This window comes from Sinocyclocheilus grahami, unplaced genomic scaffold (genome assembly GCF_001515645.1).
Source record: "Sinocyclocheilus grahami isolate Dianchi unplaced genomic scaffold, SAMN03320097.WGS_v1.1 scaffold234.1, whole genome shotgun sequence".
NCBI classification, from domain to species: domain Eukaryota; kingdom Metazoa; phylum Chordata; class Actinopteri; order Cypriniformes; family Cyprinidae; genus Sinocyclocheilus; species Sinocyclocheilus grahami.
The window spans coordinates 113309-135698 of NW_015505413.1; the positions used below are offsets into that span (position 1 = coordinate 113309).

The window sequence follows — 22390 nt, forward strand, 5'->3', positions numbered from 1 at the left end:
CTCTACCAGGATCAGGTCCTTGTCCTCCGTAAAATGTGCTGCACACATCTGAATATTTGGGTTGAACTGTTCTGGAACAGTGTTGTAAATACAACTTAACCACTGATTTCTAGATGTGTCCTCTTTTGGAAGACCAAACAAAGTAGTTTCGCTTTCACAACGAAACACACATTGTCTCCACGACATGGCGACGGCGGTAACAATACTACAGCGAGAATCAAAGTTACGCCTTCTTTCTTTGCGTGAACATTTGGGCGGCGTTATGCAAATCTTCCCACATCGTGACGTAGACATGTGGGGGCGTGTTAGAATGAGCCGTTTTAGGAGGGATAAAGAATTTTATAAAGAATATCTCTTTGGGTTTGAGACTTCAGTCTTTGCAACTTTAGGGATCTTATCTATTCACGAACAGCTTGTAACACTCCAAAGAGAAAGGAAAACTTGAAATCGCATCATATGACCCCTTTAACATTCAGGGAACCTTTTCATTCAACAAAAGGTTCTGTAAGTGGAAAAAGATTATTAAAATGTTCTTCACACAAGGAAAAAATGGTTCTTTTATGAAGTGTTCACAGAAATGTTCTTTGGGAAACCGAAACACAACTGACGCTAGGTCACCTGACAACATGGCAGATGTAGTATGTACAAATTTCATTATACATATTATATAGACCACTTTTTTTTCCCGTCGCAAAGTTGGTTCTAAAACAAACATGGCACCTATATAAGTGTGTGATTTCAGAAGCACTGATATAGTGGCAGATGTGTGGCTCGTCTACTACAACAGCTTGTAACACTCCAAAGAGAAAGGAAAACTTGAAATCGCATCATTCAGGGAACCTTTTCATTCAACAAAAGGTTCTGTAAGTGGAAAAAGATTATTAAAATGTTCTTCACACAAGGAAAAAATGGTTCTTTTAAGAACTGTTCACAGAAATGTTCTTTGGGAAACCGAAACACAACTGACGCTAGGTCACATGACAACATGGCAGATGTAGTATGTACAAATTTCATTATACATATTATATAGACCACTTTTTTTTCCCGTCGCAAAGTTGGTTCTAAAACAAACATGGCACCTATATAAGTGTGTGATTTCAGAAGCACTGACATAGTGGCAGATGTGTGGCTCGTCTACTACGCTGCTTTTTAATTGCTTTTCTAAACATGTTAGACAGATGTTTTTGACTGTTGCACCAGGTCTCACAACTTTTCCAATGACTCGAGCATGAGCACTTTGCTTTTAAGTCAGAAATTTCAACTTTTAACAACTGCATCCGCTTCGAGATCCTGATCTTTTATATGATATATAATATAAAATACCCTACACTATAGTACATCAAAATTAAAAATAGTAAGTGAAATTGTGGACATGCAATGATTTCAATCAATAGAATGCTACATTGTGATCTAAGGTTCTTCAGATTATAAAAAGGTAAGAAAGAGATGGTTCTTTAAAGAACCTTTGACTGAATGGTTCTTTGTGGAACCAAAAATGGTTCTTCTATGGCATCGCTTGAAGAACCTTTTGAAGCACCTTTATTTTTAAGAGTGTATGCTGCTTTTTAATTGCTTTTCTAAACATGTTAGACAGATGTTTTTGACTGTTGCACCAGGTCTCACAACTTTTCCAATGAATCGAGCATGAGCACTTTGCTTTTAAGTCAGAAATTTCAACTTTTAACAACTGCATCCGCTTCGAGATCCTGATCTTTTATATGATATATAATATAAAATACCCTACACTATAGTACATCAAAATTAAAAATAGTAAGTGAAATTGTGGACATTATGCAATGATTTCAATCAATAGAATGCTACATTGTGATCGCATGACCTCATTATGTAATTAATTTAGCATATGTTGTCCAGTTATCAAATAAACACACTTAACACATTTTTGTTCTACTATGCTGCTTTTTTAATTGTTTTTCTATGTAAAGACGTTAGACAAATTTCTGATAATTGCACAGCGTCTCAACTTTTTCTGTGAATCACACACAAGCAATTTCTACAAAACATTTTGGTAACACTTTAGTATAGAGACCAATTCTCACTATTAACTAGTTGCTTATTAGCATGCCTATTACTAACATTGGCTGTTTATTAGTGCTTATAAAACACACGTTCTGCAAGACCATACTCTACATCCCTAATCCTACTCAATACCTAAACTTAACAACTACCTTACTAACTAATTAATAAGCAGCAAATTAGGAGTTTTCAGAGGCAAAAGTCGTAGTTAATAGTTAAATAATAGCAATAATTGGACCTAAAAACAAAGTGTGACATTTCCAAAACCCATTTGAGGATTGTACGTTATTTTATGCTGCACAATGCACCTCTTTTTTTTTAGGCCAGGGCAATGCACCGCAACTATTTTTTATGTTTTTTTGTTTTTTTTGCACACTCTGAATGAAAATTTATGTTTTTTACTTGTTTTCCCCTCCTCAGTCAATTTACATGTCTTAATCTTGGCTATTAATGGTGAAAACAAATGACTTATTTTTTTGCAGTACGAGTCTGTGATCACTCCTGGTAATGAAGCCATTGTTCATCACATCGAAGTGTTCGAATGCTCTCCTCAGATGGACACCGTGCCTCAATTCAGCGGCTCCTGCGATTCAAAGATGAAGCCCCGCAAACTCAATTACTGCCGACACGTTCTGGCTGCCTGGGCCATGGGAGCAGAGGTACGTGAACTACTGCATACTGCATTTACAGTACATAGTACAGAATTAAAGTGACAGCTCATTCAAAAATGAAAATTCTGTTATATAGCTTGCTATGTCATTCAAAACCTGTATGGCTGGCTTACTTCTGAAGAACACAAAAATTGATATTTTGAAGAATGTTCATGCTGCTCTTTTCCTATAAAAGTATAGAATAACCAGGGTGTCTCAATCTCCAAAATAGACACAAAAGTTCTGTAAAATGACCATAAAAGTGGTCACATTTGCTATATATCAAGTCTCCTGAAGCCATTTAATTGCTTTATGTGAGGAAATGAGCGAAATGAAGGTCTTCCCCTTTAGTTTAATAGCACTTTTATGGCTGTCCTTTCTGAGTGTATGCTTTCGATGTTTCGCAATGTTTCATCATGAATCACATTGATAGAGGTCACTTTCTACATCAGATTCTCTCTCTTTAGTACGGAGCCCCACACATGACATGCAAGAAAAAATAAATAAATCGTGCGCATGATTTACTAATTCGTTCGCTCGATGTACTAAAACATGCACACGATTACTATTTCGTTCCCTTGATTTGTTAAATCGTGTGCACAATTTACTAATTTGTTCTCTCGATTTATAAATCGTGTGCACGATTTAGCAAATCGAGGGAACGAATTAGTAAATTGTGCGCACAATTTATAAATCGAGGGAACGAAATAGCAAATCGTGCACACGATTTAGCCTACTATTTTTTTCCTGCATGCCATGTGCGTGGCTCCGTACTTTAGCACTAAGTTTGTGAGCTAAAAACAGAACATATGATTACTGTTTATTAGTGCTTATAAAACACACGTTCTGCAAGACCATACTCTACATCCCTAATCCTACTCAATACCTAAACTTAACAACTACCTTACTAACTAATTAATAAGCAGCAAATTAGGAGTTTTCAGAGGCAAAAGTCGTAGTTAATAGTTAAATAATAGCAATAATTGGACCTAAAAACAAAGTGTGACATTTCCAAAACCCATTTGAGGATTGTACGTTATTTTATGCTGCACAATGCACCTCTTTTTTTTTAGGCCAGGGCAATGCACCGCAACTATTTTTTATGTTTTTTTGTTTTTTTTGCACACTCTGAATGAAAATTTAGTTTTTTACTTGTTTTCCCCTCCTCAGTCAATTTACATGTCTTAATCTTGGCTATTAATGGTGAAAACAAATGACTTATTTTTTTGCAGTACGAGTCTGTGATCACTCCTGGTAATGAAGCCATTGTTCATCACATCGAAGTGTTCGAATGCTCTCCTCAGATGGACACCGTGCCTCAATTCAGCGGCTCCTGCGATTCAAAGATGAAGCCCCGCAAACTCAATTACTGCCGACACGTTCTGGCTGCCTGGGCCATGGGAGCAGAGGTACGTGAACTACTGCATACTGCATTTACAGTACATAGTACAGAATTAAAGTGACAGCTCATTCAAAAATGAAAATTCTGTTATATAGCTTGCTATGTCATTCAAAACCTGTATGGCTGGCTTACTTCTGAAGAACACAAAAATTGATATTTTGAAGAATGTTCATGCTGCTCTTTTCCTATAAAAGTATAGAATAACCAGGGTGTCTCAAGCTCCAAAATAGACACAAAAGTTCTGTAAAATGACCATAAAAGTGGTCACATTTGCTATATATCAAGTCTCCTGAAGCCATTTAATTGCTTTAGTACGGAGCCCCACACATGACATGCAAGAAAAAATAAATAAATCGTGCGCATGATTTACTAATTCGTTCGCTCGATGTACTAAAACATGCACACGATTACTATTTCGTTCCCTTGATTTGTTAAATCGTGTGCACAATTTACTAATTTGTTCTCTCGATTTATAAATCGTGTGCACGATTTAGCAAATCGAGGGAACGAATTAGTAAATTGTGCGCACAATTTATAAATCGAGGGAACGAAATAGCAAATCGTGCACACGATTTAGCCTACTATTTTTTTCCTGCATGCCATGTGCGTGGCTCCGTACTTTAGCACTAAGTTTGTGAGCTAAAAACAGAACATATGATTATGAGCATCTTTAGGAGTCCATTTTAGGAGGCAAACATACAGATAGGCTTTATCTGTGCCAATTTGCCCACTCTAGGTAGGTGCCAGTCATGGTTTGAGCAGAGCTGTGAGCCAATCTGAAAGCAGAGGCGTCCTGATAAATCAGTTATGGAGCCAAGGTCCGATGCCGAGCTTGGAGAGAGAGATAGAGAGAGAGAGACGGGCCTCCAATGAGATCACATGGGAGTAAAACAAACACAAATCATGTGTTCTGCTAGCTGCCAATGTCAAGCTGGAGAGATGAGATTATGTAGCAAAAATTAGATGTTTTTCTTCAGTAGATTGCAGTTGGTCTTTTTTTTTCTTCTTCACCATTTGGTTTTTAAATGTTTGTGAGAGAAGGAGGGGGAGTGGGTGAGAGCCAGGAGAGTGTGATAGAGAGAGAAACGGGAACGGGGCGAGAAACTGGAGGTGGAAGTAGGACGGTTACGTAAAGAGGCACGCAAGTTTTAAAAGTAGACTGATAAGGGTGAGGGTTTAGGTTTCCACTTTGCTCTTCTTCATAAGTCTAAACCGCTGGTCGTGAACTGTCATGGATCTACGAGATTTTTCTGGCTCTGACTGAGTCGGAGTTGGCATAAGCTTCTTGTGCATTGGCTCCAATATCTTTTAGCCTGCAAAGCATAAATCAGAAGCTACACTGCAGCCCAATCAATCTTATTAAAGTTCATATAAAGTTCTGTATGTGTGTCTGTACACGCAGCCGTTCTACTATCCTGCTGATGCTGGTTTGCCTCTGGGAGGAGAAGGTTCTTCTAGGTTCCTTCGGCTTGAAGTTCATTACCACAACCCTCTCCTTATATCAGGTATGCAACACATAAAGTGTGCCAAAGATGCACTTCAGCCCAGTTGGCTAAGACTACGTTCAGAATGCTGCATGCTGCGTACCAATTATTCAAATCTAGCATGTGAAGTAGTAGACATTATGCTAGAATGCTACATTGTTATCTCATGACCTCATTATGCATTTACTTCAGTTATCAAATAAAATTACTTATCTTGCATTTTTACTACTTTTGAGTAAAATGTCTAAATTTTTGTCAGCCTAAATAAATTAAGAATAAGACTTCCAGTGAAGCTCAGTGCATTGTGGGATACAGTATTTGGCACATTTGGATTTTTTTGGAGAGTGCAAATATCATAGGATCCAGGTTTTCTAAACTATGATTATTATTTTTTTCAACTTTGGCACTTTTACTCTTGTCTCCCAGGAGTTGATTTTTATTAAAATTAAAATGATTTATTTTTTATATGATGGTCAGATTAAAACTGGCATTTTCATGCCTTCATTATTTACTTTTGCTACTTTTTAAATGTGTCAACATATATTATTTTACACTTGTCCCAGAGCCTTTAAATCTTAAAACATTAAATTCATAAAAATATGAATCAGTACATAAAAACATCAAATAGTTTACATAGTTTAAAACTATGATCATATAAATAGAGGTAAAATAAACATTTTCCAAACAGCTTCACTTTTTGTCTATTGTAGTTTCGTAATATTTTTCTTCAAATGTTATTAGTTTTTCAAGAAGAAAAAAAAAGTAAATCACCTATAATTTTTATCAAATTATATAAGTTAGAGAATGTAATTGTGTGTTTTTAAATGCTAATTGTAAAATTAGTCTAAACAATACAGAAGGCCATTTTATTCCAAAAATGTAAGCATAAATCTGCGTATAATTTTTTTTTTTAATAAACAAAATCACGATTCATCAATTTTGGAACAGAAATATGTTTTAAAAAATAAAATAAAGTAAAGACAAACTCTGGGCAGCATTAAATGTACTTGTATGGACAAAGTTTGGACGGATTTTATGCAAATGACTAACCTCAGGCACACGGTCACTAATTTATTACACTCTGAATTCGTTACTATTAGAATGAGGTTAAGAACAAATTTATGTGTGCATACACATCTTTATGTGAAAATTTCTCCTGTTCACATAAATATGAATAATCCCTGCAATTATTAGTGAATAAGCCAATTATTTTTAGTTTTTTTAAGTGCCTATAGTTGATGAAACACCCAATGTGCTCAAATTGTATACTGTGTGCAGCAATGCCCTAATGTTTTTGCCAATCTCTGTTCTGAACTTCTCATCAGACCACTTCCTTTAATTTCTGAGTGCACATCTCCACTTGACTCATACTGTGTGTTTGTCACAGGACGGAGTGACTCCTCGGGCATTCGTTTGTGGTACACTCCATCTCTGAGGAGGTTTGACGCAGGCATCATGGAGCTGGGGCTAGTCTACACTCCTGTCATGGCCATTCCTCCCCGCCAGCTCTCTTTCCAGCTGACTGGCTACTGCACCGCCAAATGCACACAGACGGTCCGCGCGCCTCACAAACACTCCTAAACACTGCACTTCACTCAAGCCAGCCGAATAAATTCAAGATGCAGCCAAAGCTGCTACATTCTGACTCAAAGATAAATCAAGCACATACAGTTCTAACTGCATTCAGCCTTTGAATTCAATTAAAACACATTGAGTGGCTTCCTGAAAACAGATTAAGGCCAAAATTTCACCAAATAATGCAATCGCAAGAGACTCCCCATTAAAAAAGAAAAACTCTTATTTAGGGTGTAATAAAACCCTTATAATCCAGCCCACAGTGGAAAAAGCTCATCATCTAGAGAAATAATGTTAAAAAATATTGTTATATAAGTAACTGAATGATAGTTCAAATCATGTGGCTTGTTGAGGCAAATAATGCAAAAAAGCAATCACCCATAACACCCTGGCATTAAAATTACTCACATTTTCTTCATAAAATATAAAAATATAGTTCACGTATTAATTATTGAAGCTGTGTTTTCTGTCCTGCAGGCTCTTCCTGTAGGCGGTGTACACATCTTTGCGTCCCAGCTGCACACTCATCTGGCTGGACTCGAGGTGAGGACCGTCCTGGTACGAGGAGGCAAAGAGGTGGAAGTGGTACAGGAGGACAAACATTTCAGCACTCATTACCAGGTATAGCCAACTTTGGTCACACTTTAAGGTCCAATTCTCACTATTAACAAACCATTAACTGACTTTTGCCTCAATAAACTGCTAATTTGCTGCTTATTAATAGTTAGTAAGGTAGTTGTTAGGTTTAGGTATTGGGTAGGATTAGGGATGTAGAATAAGGTCATGCAGAATATGTGCTTTATAAGTACTAATAAACAGTTCATATGTTAATAATAGGCATAACAAGTAAATAGTGAGAATTGGTCCCTATACTAAAGTGTTACCCCAAGTTTAAGTTTGGACTATTAAAGGGATAGTTCACCCAAAAGTGAAAATTCTGTCATTAATTACACACCCTCGTGTTGTTTCAAACCCGTAAGATATTCGTTCATCTTCGGAACGCAATTTAAGATATTTTTGATGAAATCCGAGAGCTTTCTTACCCGACATAGACAGCAATGCAACTGAAATATTCCCAGGTCCAGAAACGTAGTACGGAGATCATTAAAATTGTCCATGTGACAGTTGTTCAAGCTTAATTTAAGAAGCTATGAGAATACTTTCTGTGCGCAAAGAAAACAAAAATAACGACTTTATTCAACAATTCTTCTCCTCCAAATCACATATTCCCCGATTAGAATATGTGCTTATGTTCCTGAGGTGTTTTTTTCCTGTTCCCACACTGTGCTCCCCATAGTTTTTTTTAATCTCCTCCCCTTCCTCATGTTATGCTGTATTTCTTCTAAAAAATTCCCTGTCCTCCTGTCCTGTATGGACAGGTGGATGGCTAATTTCGCTGGTACCTGTGATCAGTGACAATAAAGGGCTCATTCATTCATTCATTCATTATCACGATGCATGCTCTGCATGTAAACAAGGCTCAGCGCATGCGTGTTCTACGTCAGCAGCATCTAGCGCATGCATTGTTTACGTGCAGAGGTACTCTCCATAATGGCAGAATACGTGATTTGGAGAAGCATTTGTTGAATAAAGTCTTTTTATTTTTTGCGCACAAAAAGTATTCTCGCAGCTTCATAAATTTATGGTTGAACCACTGATGTCACATGGACTTTCGCTGGTACCTCCTTACTACCTTTCTGGGTCTAGGAACATTTCAGTTGCATTGCTGTCTATGGGAGGGTCAGAAAGCTCTCGGATTTCATCAAAAATATCTTAATTTGTGTTCCGAAGGTGAACGGAGGTCTTACAGGTTTGGAACAACATGAGGGTGAGTAATTAATGACAGAAATTTCATTTTTGGGTGAACTAACCCTTTAAAGTTCGGGTTCTCAACATAAAAATGTGCCTTTTCACTTCAAATTTCAATGCATGTTCCTGGTCTTATTGTGCATGATTCATAATAACCCTACCTCTGAAACAACTTTTCTTTTCTACTGACATCATCAAGGCCTCAAATTTTTCAGCCAATCACACAGAGACCACACCCACCAATGACATCATTCTGGAATGTAACACCCACTTTCACAATCCAATCAATTCCCAATCTATTAAATCAATAGTTTCTTGCTACATTTAGTTTGGAAGTCCATTTCCACCGCTGAATTACAAAAGCAATTCTGACCTTTTTCTCAGAATTGTGAGATATAAACTCGCAATTGTGACTTTTTTTCTCAGAATTGCGAGTTAATATCTCGCAATTCTGACATTATAACACGAGCTAAGTCAGAATTGTGAGATATAAACGTGCAATTCTGAGAAAATATCAGTCTTTATAACTCGCAATTGCAAGTTTATATCTCACAATTCAGAGAGAAATGTCAGAATTGCAAGATGTAAATTCGCAATTGCGAGAAAAAAAGTCTAAATTGTGAGATAAAAAGTCAATTATCTTTTTACAATTTTTTTTTCAGTGGCAGAAACGGACTTCCATAATTTCATGAACAAGTCACATGGCGGAAGTCAAATGGTTGTTTCATGTTGACTTTAAAACATACATATAGGCTACCAGTCAATTTCAATCATTTTAAAATGTTTAAATAAGTCTCTTATGCTTACCGATGATGTACTTATTAGATAAATAAGTAAAAACAGTCATTTTGTGAAATATTATTACAGTTTAAAATAACTGTTTTCTATCCTAATATATTGTAAAATGTAATTTATTCCTGTGATGCAAAGCTGAATTTTCAGCATCATTAATCCAGTCTTCAGTGTCACATGATCCTTCAGAAATCATTCAAATATGCTGATTTGTGACTATTTAAGATGCTGTAACTGTTCACCATTCATTTTCACCCTTTTTATTTTCAGCTCTTTTGCGGCTGGCTTAAATACTTTTAAAGTTAAGGTGTCCCTTTCAGTCTCTCAGTCGATATGAATGCAGTCTATAACAGTTTCAGATGAAGTACAGCATGTCACACTGCGACACACTGCTCACAGCTTGAGACATGTCAACTACCCACGATTCCCTGCGGTATACCTGAGCACATGATGCTTTTGTCTCTCCCACACCATTTTTCATGCTCACACACAACTAAAACTCAACTAAACCACCACAAACAGCAAACATGACCTTCCTGTACGAGCGTCTAACTCATCCCAGACAGTCATTACCTCACAATGAGAAGAAAACCTTGAAATGGCAACACCACCGTCACTGTATCATACCACTCTGACCCAATCAGCCTCCAACAACAAAAACCAGCAACTAATATCTGGCTTTCAGACTAACTGCCTGAGGACAAGAGGAATGCTTTCATTTCCTCTACGAAATCAGACGGAGAAACAGAAATAGGTTTTCCTCAGCAATGAATAAAACACGGAAAGGCAGATGACATTTGTATTCATCCATTTTGTATCGTCAAATTGCATTTTCACAGCTTAAAATTTTTTTTTTTTGCAGTGCTATAGTGGAATCAGATGAATTATGAAAGTGGTTTTGTGGCCGTGGAACCAAATTACCACCTTATGAGGTGGATATTTAAAAAATATATTTATTGTCCTCTCTGTAGGTTTCAAGGACGTGAGAGTTGCAGTTGTCCTGGGACTACGGTGGAAGAGCAGTTCTCCTCGCTGTCCTGGGACGGCTTCAGCGGGGAGGTGCTGAACTCCCTCTACCTCACCTCCCCAATCTCAATGCACTGCAACCAATCCACCGCTGAGCTTTTTCCTGTAAGCTCAACATTAAACCACCTTTTCACCATCTCTGACCAATGACAGACCAGAAGTCTTTTATTTCCAGAGTAGTTCAGATGCATTGAATTATTGAATTTTTTGCAGCTAGACTCTAATCGCCTAAACAGATGTGATATATTCTAATAAACTTTGAGTGCATGGTGAGAATGACCAATATTTTTGCACTAAAACGTTATTCTTGGATGCAAAATTCACGTTTACGTATTTTTTTTTTTACGGTAACGCACAGTGTTGCCAGATTGGAAAGGACCACAACAGATAAATAACTTAGTGGGAAGGTCCAAACACTGTCGCTGTCATCGGAAGCCTGAGGTGTGTGCGGTCAATGAGTAATGATTACAACGCCCATCATTTGAAGTGTCACAAAATTCTGAAATCATCATACTTTCTTTTTTTTTATTATTGATCATACATACACTCTTAAAAATAAAGGTGCTTCAAAAGGTTCTTCAAGCGATGCCATAGAAGAACCATTTTTGGTTCCACAAAGAACCATTCAGTCAAAGGTTCTTTAAAGAACCATCTCTTTCTTGTGTTTTTGTAATCTGAAGAACCTACTTTCGCCACAAAGAACCTTTTGTGAAACAGAAAGGTTATTCAGATGTTAAAGGTTCTTCACGGAACCATTTAGACAAAAAGGTTCTTCTATGGCATCGTGAAGCACCTATATTTTTAAGAGTATAGGTCAAAATTATCGTACAAATACGATAATTATCATACGGTCTGGCAACACTGGTAATGCACCACAGAGTACACAAAAAATGGAAGAGAGGGGCGGGGGGAGCAGTAGCTCATTAGCATTTAAAGAGACATGCAATGGCTCGCTGTGAAAAGAGCTGTTTTTGACAAGATATAAAAGCTGTTGTTTTACATAACCATTGAGGAATTTTAACCAAAGTATGTTGCAGACATTTCATGAAGACCTTAAAAAATCATATCAAGTTAATGCCGATAGGCTAGTGGTTAGTGCGTCGACACAACTGCTCACGGTGACCCGAGTTCGATTCCCTTCTCTAGGTCATTTGCCGATCCCGCCCCCCTTTCTCCACCCAATACTTTCCTGTCTGCTAAAACTGTCCTATCTAATAAAAAAGGCATAAAAGCCCCAATATATAAAATCATCATATCAATTTGTGGAAAATGGGCATCCGATGTCCCCTTTGAAACACTATTTCTGTTAAAAGGGTGGTAATGAATAATTATGTTTTAAATCTTACAATTGATATGTGATGAAAAAGAAATTTCTCTTACATACTGTATAGTTGGTAATTTTTTTGTGTGGAATGGATCTATTAATTAACTACATGGGCAACAATGAGACGACCCCCAAAACAGGAATGGTTTTACAGGTGGAGGCCACTGACATTTTTTCCCCCAACTCATCTTTTCTGACAGTTTTTCACTAGTTTTGCATTTGGCTAGGGTCAGTGTCACTACTGGTAGCATGAGGCGATACCTGGACCCTACAGAGGTTGCACAGGCAGTCCAACTCCTCCAGGATGGCACATCAATATGTGCCATTTACATCATTTACATCATATTTTTATCATCTTGAACTGATCAGTGGAGGATGGTTAATATTTGCTAATAATTTGCTTAAAGACATTTTTTTAGATGTCATCAAGGCAAAAACAGTCATACCACCGCTGAGTGGCCGGGTCACCGGCTCGGCTCCTCAGCGAAAACCTGAATATGCGCTGCATCTGCTGCCTACTTATACTCACGCTGTGATCAGCAGCAGCTGGATGCAATAATCGCATGCCAATGTGCATTGGCTCGTTTTGTTTACACTCGAAGTAGATTGGTCCCTCTAAGCGAGATCCCAATTTCGTCGGTCATCCGACGTGACGTCTCCGTTCCCTCCTTCAGGGAACGAGGGTTACCATACGTAACCGAGACGTTCTTCCTCCACACTGGAAATTTGAGTGCAATGCATTGTGGGCTATTTTCCCAAAGTATTATGATGTACACTTGAGCTACTAAATTTGATAAAAATATATAGTGTGTATCCGATTTCAAAGTTTGGCATCGGTAACATTTTTAAAATGTTTTTAAACATTGACATTATTATTAATAATCATTATTAAAATCTCTTCTGCTCACCAAGGCTGCATTTATTTAATCAAAAATGCTGTAAATTGGTAAAATTGTGAAATATTATTACAATTTAAAATAACAGTTTTCTATTGTAGTATATTTTAAAATGTAATTTATTCCTGTGATGCAAAGCATTATTTCAGCATTATTACTCCAGTGTCACAGGTCTTCAGAGATCATTCTAATATGCCGATTTGCTGCTCAAGAAACATTTATTATCAATGTTGAAAAAAGTTGTGCTGTTTCATATTTTTGTGTAAACCGTGATTCTATTTCCGTATTGCAGAGTTCACAATATGACAAAACTGGCTTTTAATCTTCATACATTTTGCAACAACAAATAAAGTTAAACAGCAGACAGCTTAAAGGCCAGCCTTTAGAAAGAATTACTATTACTAGCAATGAGGAAATTTAATTTATTGGTTAATTTTTTTTACTAGTTAAAATCCAGTAAAATGTTAATTTAACAGTTACAGTACATGTGGATGAATTGATGGCCCAACATGCAGAAATCACGGAAAATACAGCACAAAACACTTTCAAATCATGTGTTGAATAAAAAAAAAAACACCACAGGCATCTTATTTAATTCCACAGATTTATATTTGACAAAAAGTTACAGAAATACATTTTCAATGCACAGCTATTCCACAAAAAATTCTCACTAATATTCAAACAAGTACAAAAAAAAGCAAGAGATGGGCTCATGATTGCTCACTAAAATGTTATTTTCGGAAAAATATGAATGATTTCTTTCTGAAAAACATGAAATTTAAAGGCACAAGGTTCCAAAAATGTTAAATATTTGAACAATTCTGAGAGAAAAATTGACCATGTGCACATGTCATGGGCTTCACAGGGGGCTTTAGTAACATAATCATGATGGGGGTACTTCAACTAATTACATTTTTTTTCTGGAATTGGCCGATTTAAAATCAGGATATGGTGTCACACCATAAGACATGGTTTTCAGAGACAAAGTGTATCGAGTTCCTACGCTTTCAGAAATACATGTATGAAAAAAAATGATTGCCATTTACTAAAATAGACACTTGCACAATTTTGGCCGGAGGTATTTATTAACATTTTGATGCTTTTCTTTTTAATTGATAAAAGTTGTCATTTATTGAAGCATGCTTGAGACAGTCACACCATATAACAATTTTGAGATTTGGCTCAAAAATTAAAAAAATCGAATAACACTGCAGCTTTTATAACAACAGGTCCAAGTAGGAAAAATAAATGTTTAACCATTTATCACATTTTAAATAACAACAATATTAATTATATTAATTTTTATCTTGTGGGAAAATGCCATGTCACGTCAACAACCCATATATATATATATATATATGTAACCCTTTATTTTAAGGGAAAATAAAATTTAAGGTTAAAAATAACATCAAATAATTAAACACACACACACATCTATCTATCTATCTATCTATCTATCTATCTATCTATCTATCTATCTATCTATCTATCTATCTATCTATCTATCTATCTATCTATCTATCTATCTATCTATCTATCTATCCTAACCCTAACCATATAGTAAGTACACGTAGTTCATTAATATTACTCAGTACTTAAATGTAAATTACACTGTAACAAGGACACCTTAAAAAAAAAGAAAAGTGCAACCATTTAATAAATTATTTTTTTTATTTTAAATAATTCACATTTTTTTGTGTAGTTCCACCAAATAATAAACATAATTCAAATAAATCATATAATTATTAAAATAATAATAAGTATCATTATAAAATATTTAGAAAGTATATAGTATCTGTAAATATTTTTACCATTGAATTTCCACCAAATAATAAACATAATTCAAATAAATCATATAATTATTAAAATAATAATAAGTATCATTATAAAATATTTAGAAAGTATATAGTATCTGTAAATATTTTTACCATTGAATTTCCACCAAATAATAAACATAATTCAAATAAATCATATAATTATTAAAATAATAATAAGTATCATTATAAAATATTTAGAAAGTATATAGTATCTGTAAATATTTTTACCATTGAATTTCCACCAAATAATACATATATAATTGTATACATAGACGAGAGACCTTGACACTTGACCTTGACAAACCTATGTGACATAAATTATTATTATTTAATACTTTTATGTTTCATGGTTATTTATGTTAAAGGTTGTTCATTACATAAACACTGAACATTTCATTGAAATTCCTCCAAAAACGAACAATATGTTTTTCACACTGATCATATGATAATATAAGGTTTAGCCATACTCAACCCCACCTTTCATTTCAGGACAGTAAGTATTTCAGTAACAGCAGTATGTGCGACACACAGTATCCTTCATCTAATCATCGCTCTTTACAGGCCTGTTAAATTAGCCTATATGAGGAACAACTCACATGACTCACCCTCAATCATAACAGCAGAGAAGGAAACGAGTGCATATGCAACAAAGAGAAGAGGGCTTCTTAATACTTATTTGTTAAAAGTACTTGCCAAAGTGCAATTATACTGAAAATATCATAAGAAGTGACCTATTCTCATATTCTGATGTCTGATCTGACTGTGTGAGTAAAACAGAAAACTCAAACAAAATGACTGAATATCTGCCTTACTCTCTACTGCCTACAAAGCAAGCTGATTTAAAGGCCAAAATGGATCCTCATAATAGTCTGATTTGGACTCAACATGGGCAGTAATACATAAGTCTGTATAAAATGTAAGTTTTGGCAGAGCACCTTGCAGCTTTAAATGCTGTCTAGATAAACAGCTGACTAGTTTTAGGCAGACAGCTGTTGTACGATACTCACCACTCCACCGTCTGGGTTGCGAATATAACCATAGCCAATGGTCTTGTCAATGGCAAATCCAAATTCGGAGCGCCGCAGGTGGCCCACAGGAACGCCGTTGCGGAAAATAGCTTCCAGACCAAACACTGGCACTTTCCTGCAGGAAGGACAAACAACACATCAGCGCTGATCAAACGAGACCCTAAATAACATGAACACTGGTCCATTCATGACAGTTCCTTGAGGCCACATCCAGATCTGGCTGTTTGCTTCTGAAACATCTGAAAAAACTTCTGAAAAGTTTTAAGATGACTGAATCCAAAATTTCTATAAACTGCGTTTGACGAAGTTGTATGGGCATTGGACTGCTGTAACTAAGACTAATAGAACGGCGCTTTAAGTGGACATGAAAAGTGAAAAGTGTTGGTCAAACTCAGATGTCTCCTTGAAAAATCTCATCAGTCAAATGTGCGGTGATGTATAATAACATTAGTTCGGAATTACAGCAATTATTCACTTTTAAGTCAGACGGTTTGTAAATACATGTCAAAATCCTTGCCAAATACCCGCGGCTACGAAACCAGTGATGACCAGCATATTAGTCTGCTGCTGTGCTTTGAATTTTAAAGAAATAGTTCACCCCAAAAAAGAACATTTGCTGAAAATATACTCCCCTCAGGCCATCCAGGATGTAGACGAGTTTGTTTCTTCACAATCATCCACACCACTCCAGTCCATCAATTAACATCTTTTGAAGTGAAAAGCTGCGTGTTTGTAAGAAACAAATCCATCAAGGTGTTTTTAACTTCAAACTATTGCTTTTGGCTATACGAGTTCATAATCCATAATAATGCTTCCTCCGGTGAAAAAGTTCTTCCCCCAAAAGAGGGACGCATACCCATTTTTCACCAGATTCAGACGAGATGACTTTTCCACTGCAGAAAGCAATACTATAGATAAAGGACTCTTATTTTAGCCAGAATTTGTTTGCTTCACAACTGATGGACTGGAGTCATGTGGTTTACTTGTGGATTATTGTGATGTTTTTATCAGCTGTTTGGACTCTCATTCTGACGGCACCCATTCACTGCAGAGCATCCATTGGTGAACAAGTGATGCAATGCTACTTTTCTCCAAATCTGATGAAGAAACAAACTCATCTACATCTTGGATGGCCTGAAGGTGAGTACATTTTCAATCACTTTAACCCCTAAGATCACATTCAGGAGAACTTCTTACTTTTCACTCATGTGTTTTTTAAAGCAAACAGAGTGATAACCCCTAAAACGGATTCAAAATTTAGTCAAATCCTCCTGTTAATCTACAACCTTAATATTCCTGCCTTTTTATTATGTCTACATTCATAACAGTGATAACAGTCATTTTGTTGAAATCTCTTCTTTGTTGCGCTAGGACTCACTCATCAACTGTGAAGCAGACGATCCGTCTGCGCAGACCCTCAGCCTTTTGGGCCTCCAGCGCCTGCCACCCCAGGAAGGGAATGGAGGTCTTACAGGTGAATTACAGGTGAATGCAAGTCACTCTAGTGGAGTGACATCAGGACGCAGATCTGCGTGCCAATGCCTGTAACCTGAGAGAGAGAGAGAGATGATTCAAAACCATTTCAATGAAAAAAAAGAGTAAGATCTTAGAAAATGGAAAGTTTGTATTCATGTTGGTTTCCTATATTTTAATATAACTTTTACTATTTTGTTTTAAATTACAATTGTCAGTGAAAGCTTTGATTTAACAATTTTAAAAATGTTTTGAACAGAATGACAGTAAGACTTATTAAAATTAATAATTTTATTTAGCAAGGATGCATTAAATTTGTCAAAAGTGACTAAAGATATAAAAAATCTGTTCTTTTTGGGCTTACTATTCATCACAAAAAATGTAATATGAAAAAATAAAATACTGAAAAAAATGTATTATAGTTTCCACAAAAATTTAATCACTGCCAATTATAGGAAATATTAGCGTGTTTGAATGATTTCTGAAGGTTCGTGTGACACTGAAGACTGGAGTAATGATGCAGAAAATTATGCTTTGCATCTCATGAATTAAATTAAATTTTAAATGATTAATTTTAAATAGTAATAATATTACACAATATGTAATATAGTTTTTACTGTATAAGCTTTATTTCAAAGGAAATAGTAATTTTGTAAACAAACAAACAAAAATCTATTCTAATAATAATAATAATTCAAGAGTTTCAGCTTTTAATATGACCTTTTTCTTTGTTACAATCTCTAACAATCTTAACATTTTAAACTTGACCCCAACCCAAAAATTAATTTGAATTTAGAAAATAAAAACACGTTCGTCAGGAAAAGTGCATTCTATATAAATTGAATTTTTAAATACTTTTAAATAATGAATAGATCCAAAGAGCATCACGTCATTGAACCAAACACTAAACATGAAATCACGCATCCATTATTACTAGCATGCTGATGCATTCACATAAACAGAGATGGACATATTTCTTCGTCTTGCACTCAGGTGGAGTATTTCAACCAGGAGCACACAGTGTAGCAGATATGAGCTATGTAGTGAACAAACAGTGAAGCTGAGTTGAGTCTCAAGAGTGCAGTGGAAGTGCTGTGCTGAAGTGTTCAGCTGCAGTAATGAGTTTTTATTGTGCCCTACTGTCTATTTCTTTAGCTTCCAGAGCTCAGTGCATTAGGGACGCCTACCAACCTACAGTACATCTGAACTATTATCTCCACCTGTGTGCATTGACTGTATGCTCGACCAGTGCTGCTGCAGAAAAACTGCAGTTTAAGGCTGAAAGCAGCATTAAGAATGAATTATATATGTGACTCTATTGGAGAGCGATGCAATGATGTTTTATGCTTGCGGTGTGAATAGAAAATGTATCGCAGATCAATCAAGATCTGTTGAGTGAAACTCTAGTGGCCCAAACACTGCTCATCAACACAATCCCACACAGTAAATCAACTGATCTCGACACACTAAAAGCATGCTTTTACTACAGCAAAATCAGATCGCCAACACTCATAATGCATGAGGAGATGTGGAAATGTCATCATTTACTACTGAACTACATTTTTATGCTTTCAGAAGAAAGTGTAAGTCATCCTGTGCAAAATGTCACACAATCTTGGGTTACTGTCAAGGCATCGCAGAGTGTTTGTGTGGTTGAAAGAGCGGTTAGGTTGGTTGCTCACTGGCCCAATAAAATAATACTGATTACAGTGATAGTAATAATAATAACATTAACCCATACCTTTCTCAATGCTCAAGGAGTCAATGGCCCTGTAGCCGGCATTGCAGATGCCATATTTGGCCCCTGCAGCCATGACGGCGTGGTAGACGGGCAGACAGGACTCTTTAGGGATGTGAAGCTCCCAGCCCATCTCACCCACGAACGACAGACGCATGGCCCTCACCTACAAACACACACAAAATAAAATGAAAAAAGAGAAATGATTTTATGAAGAACAGAAACTGCATCCATTTGTTATAAATAAGAAAGAGTGTCTGTACACAAGTATACTGTAGTTTGATTCATTACACGGCTCTCTGGAATACTTGATTGTGATTGCTTTTTTTCTTAGTGGAAACTTTAAACAAATCTATAAGAAAGATAAAACAATTTCAGTTTAAATATTTAACATCCTTGCATCTTTATTTTATGAGTCATCATGCAATAAGTGGGATAATTTACGGTCAGCCGTTTATTATTGCAAAAACAATACCAAAATGTAGCTGCAAGCAGCAATTTAGGGGCTGAGCACAACAGAGGTAAAATGAAAAGCTAAGGAGCTATCTTTAATTACTCAATAACGACAAGAGTTCTCCAACCCTGCTCCTGGAGAGCTACCTTCCTGCAGACTTCAGCTTCAACCCTGCTTCAACACACCTGCCTGTAATTAAGTAGCCCTGACTGCCTTGATTAGCTGGTCCAGGTGTTTGATTAGAGTTGAAGTTGAAGCTGAAGTATGGTAACTCTCCAAGAGCAGAGTTGGAGACCCTGTTAAAGACAATTGTTGATACAGAATTTTACGACAAAACTCAAAATGGATGACATCCATAAATACATAGGAAAATTTGGTAATGTTCTATTCGGTATGCCGAATCTAACAAGATCAGTCTTATGACTTTTGGTCAATCTGTTTAGAAATTCTAAACAAAAATGCACATACCAAGTTTGGTCAGAATCCGCTAAAGCGTTGTGAAGATATAGCCTCATGTCCATTTTTGTGCAAATTTAATCATATTTGTTCATGTGCTTTCCGAGAACAGTTTGGTCTATCTGAAATCTTTTTATAACTTTTTTTTTGCTAGAATTGTCTGAAGATGATCCGAGTCAATTTTGGTGAAAATCGAATACACTATCTAGGATGAGTTCGAAAAAGTAGATTTTTTTGCAAAATTCAAAATTGCTAAATCTTTACCTATAGAAATTTACATTTTGGTATGCATTTGGCTCGGCATGAGCCAAGGAAACAGAGGAAAAATAATTTTTATTTTAGACCTATTGGTGGCACTAAAGAGTTTGAGTTAGAGGCTGTCCTCTTATCAATGTACCAAATTTCATAACTTTCCTGCAAGCGGTTCTATAAGATTCATAACAATACGCTAAAGCGTTTAAACAAAATTCCAAATGGATCACGCTCAAAATGGCTGACTTAGAGAAATTGGGTGTCGTTTGATTCAGCATGCTGCTCCAAATCTAATGAGATCAATCTTATGAATTTTGGTCAAACTGTTCACAAAAACCAGTAGATGGCACTGTGCCGAAACTACTCAGATGCCCTCATTTCATGCTTGGTAAAAGTTTGGTCAATCCACTAAAGCGTTGCAAAGAAACAGCCTCATGTCCATTTTTGTGCAAATTTTGTCAAATTCGTTAACATGCTTTCCTAGAACAGTTTGGTCTATCTGAAATCTTTTGATAACGTTTTGCCAGCATCGTCTGAAGATGATTTGAGCCAATTTTGGTGAAAAAGTTTGTAATTCCGGTACAACAGATACACGATGAACAGAGTATTTTCCATAAAGAGAGTTAGAGAACATTGTGACAAATGAGCTGAGCAGTTTCAGTAGACGTTCGTCCTGGAATTCATCTGTCCAGCCTCCACCAACTTCAGCTCAACTGTTCATTAAACTGAGCTGAAGTACCTGCCTCTCTTACCAAACACACATTAACACCCAACCAGTGATCAAGATACAGCAGCGGGCCAAAGAAGAATCAACAGCTCTAAACAGCACAGCACAGCACAGCACACAAAAGTCACTCAGATAATAGGCTGGCCGCTCTCCAGAACAGACGCAGCCGAGTGTGTGTATTACTGTGTGTTTGCAGTGAGCAGAGAGAAGCGGCCTGAGGGGCTGAAATCAATCTGGCAGGCCTGAGATCATGTGAAGGACACCATTATCAGCCAACAACAAGCACTGCGCTCTCCACTGTAACCTGCAGGGAGATACAGTAAGCCTTTCTAGCCATCAGTAGTTGTTGTCTAATTCAAGACACTGTTTAAACAGCTTGAGACCCTGTTACCCACAAACCACTAGTCTTAGCCTCAGATAACCCATCTACAGACCGTTCACAGGCCGCTTGAAGCATCTTCAACCAAAAGCTGACAAAAATCGCCGGTTCCAATCTGATTGGCTGGCTTTATGCAGTATCTGGAAGTCAGAGTTCACAGGTCTTTATCAGCTCGGCAGGGGTGAAGTTGGTGTGTTCCCAGCAGCTCTTTCAGGAAGAGCCACTGGATTTGTTGTTTGCAAGTTTCAGGGTATAAAAAGTTTGAAAGATACTCAAGTTCAGATGAAAACAAACAGAAGTAGGACAATGCATGTGCAGCTTCCTGATTTCAGATTTACCCACTTCTAAATGTCACCAAAAATGCATTTAACCAGATTTTTTTTATTAATTTAATAGTTTTATTTGGCAAGGATGCATTGGATTGATCAAAATTGTCTGTAAAGACAATTTTAATATTACAAATGATTTCTATTTTAAATAAATTATGTTCTTTTGAACTTTCTATTCATCAAAGAATCCTAAAACAATGTCTCACAGTTTCAACAAAAACATGAAACAGCACAACTGTTTTCAACATTGATAATAATAATAATCATAAATGTTTCTTGAGCAGCAAATCAGCATATTAGAATGATTTCTGAAGGAACATGTTACACTGAAGACTGGAGTAATGATGCTGAAAATGACAGAAAACAGTTATTTTAAATGTTAATAACAGTTCACAATATTCATATTTTTACTGTATTTTTGATTGAATACATGCAGCCTTGGTGAGCAGAAGAGACTTCTTTCAAAAACATTAAAAATAAATCTTATGTCCTTAAACGTTTGAACAGTACTGCACTTTTTAATGCTAAAGCCATTTATTTACATTACATTTACATTTAGTCATTTAGCAGACACTTTTATCCAAAGCGACTTACAAATGAGGACAATAAAAGCAGTCAAAACTAACAAAAGAGCAACAATATATAAGTGCAAATGACAAGTCTCGGTTAGCCTAACACAGTACACGTAGCAAGGTGTGTGTATATATATATATATATATATATATATATATATATATATATATAT

The 22390-nt window shown here is 36.2% G+C and overlaps 1 protein-coding gene and 1 pseudogene across 1 annotated transcript in view; one reads left to right on the forward strand and one right to left on the reverse strand.

Annotated features, from left to right (window-relative positions):
• Positions 1–7772, forward strand: part of LOC107597665 (dopamine beta-hydroxylase-like) — a 14034-nt gene extending 6262 nt beyond the window's left edge. The window contains exons 4-7 of the mRNA XM_016288830.1: positions 2517–2693; positions 5489–5591; positions 6958–7124; positions 7623–7772. Of these exons, the coding sequence (XP_016144316.1) occupies positions 2517–2693; positions 5489–5591; positions 6958–7124; positions 7623–7772 (597 nt within the window). The remainder of the gene's footprint in view (positions 1–2516; positions 2694–5488; positions 5592–6957; positions 7125–7622) is intronic.
• Positions 7773–15786: 8014 nt separating this feature from the next.
• The window catches only part of LOC107597666 (sarcosine dehydrogenase, mitochondrial-like), a 65656-nt pseudogene continuing 59052 nt past the window's right edge, over positions 15787–22390 (reverse strand).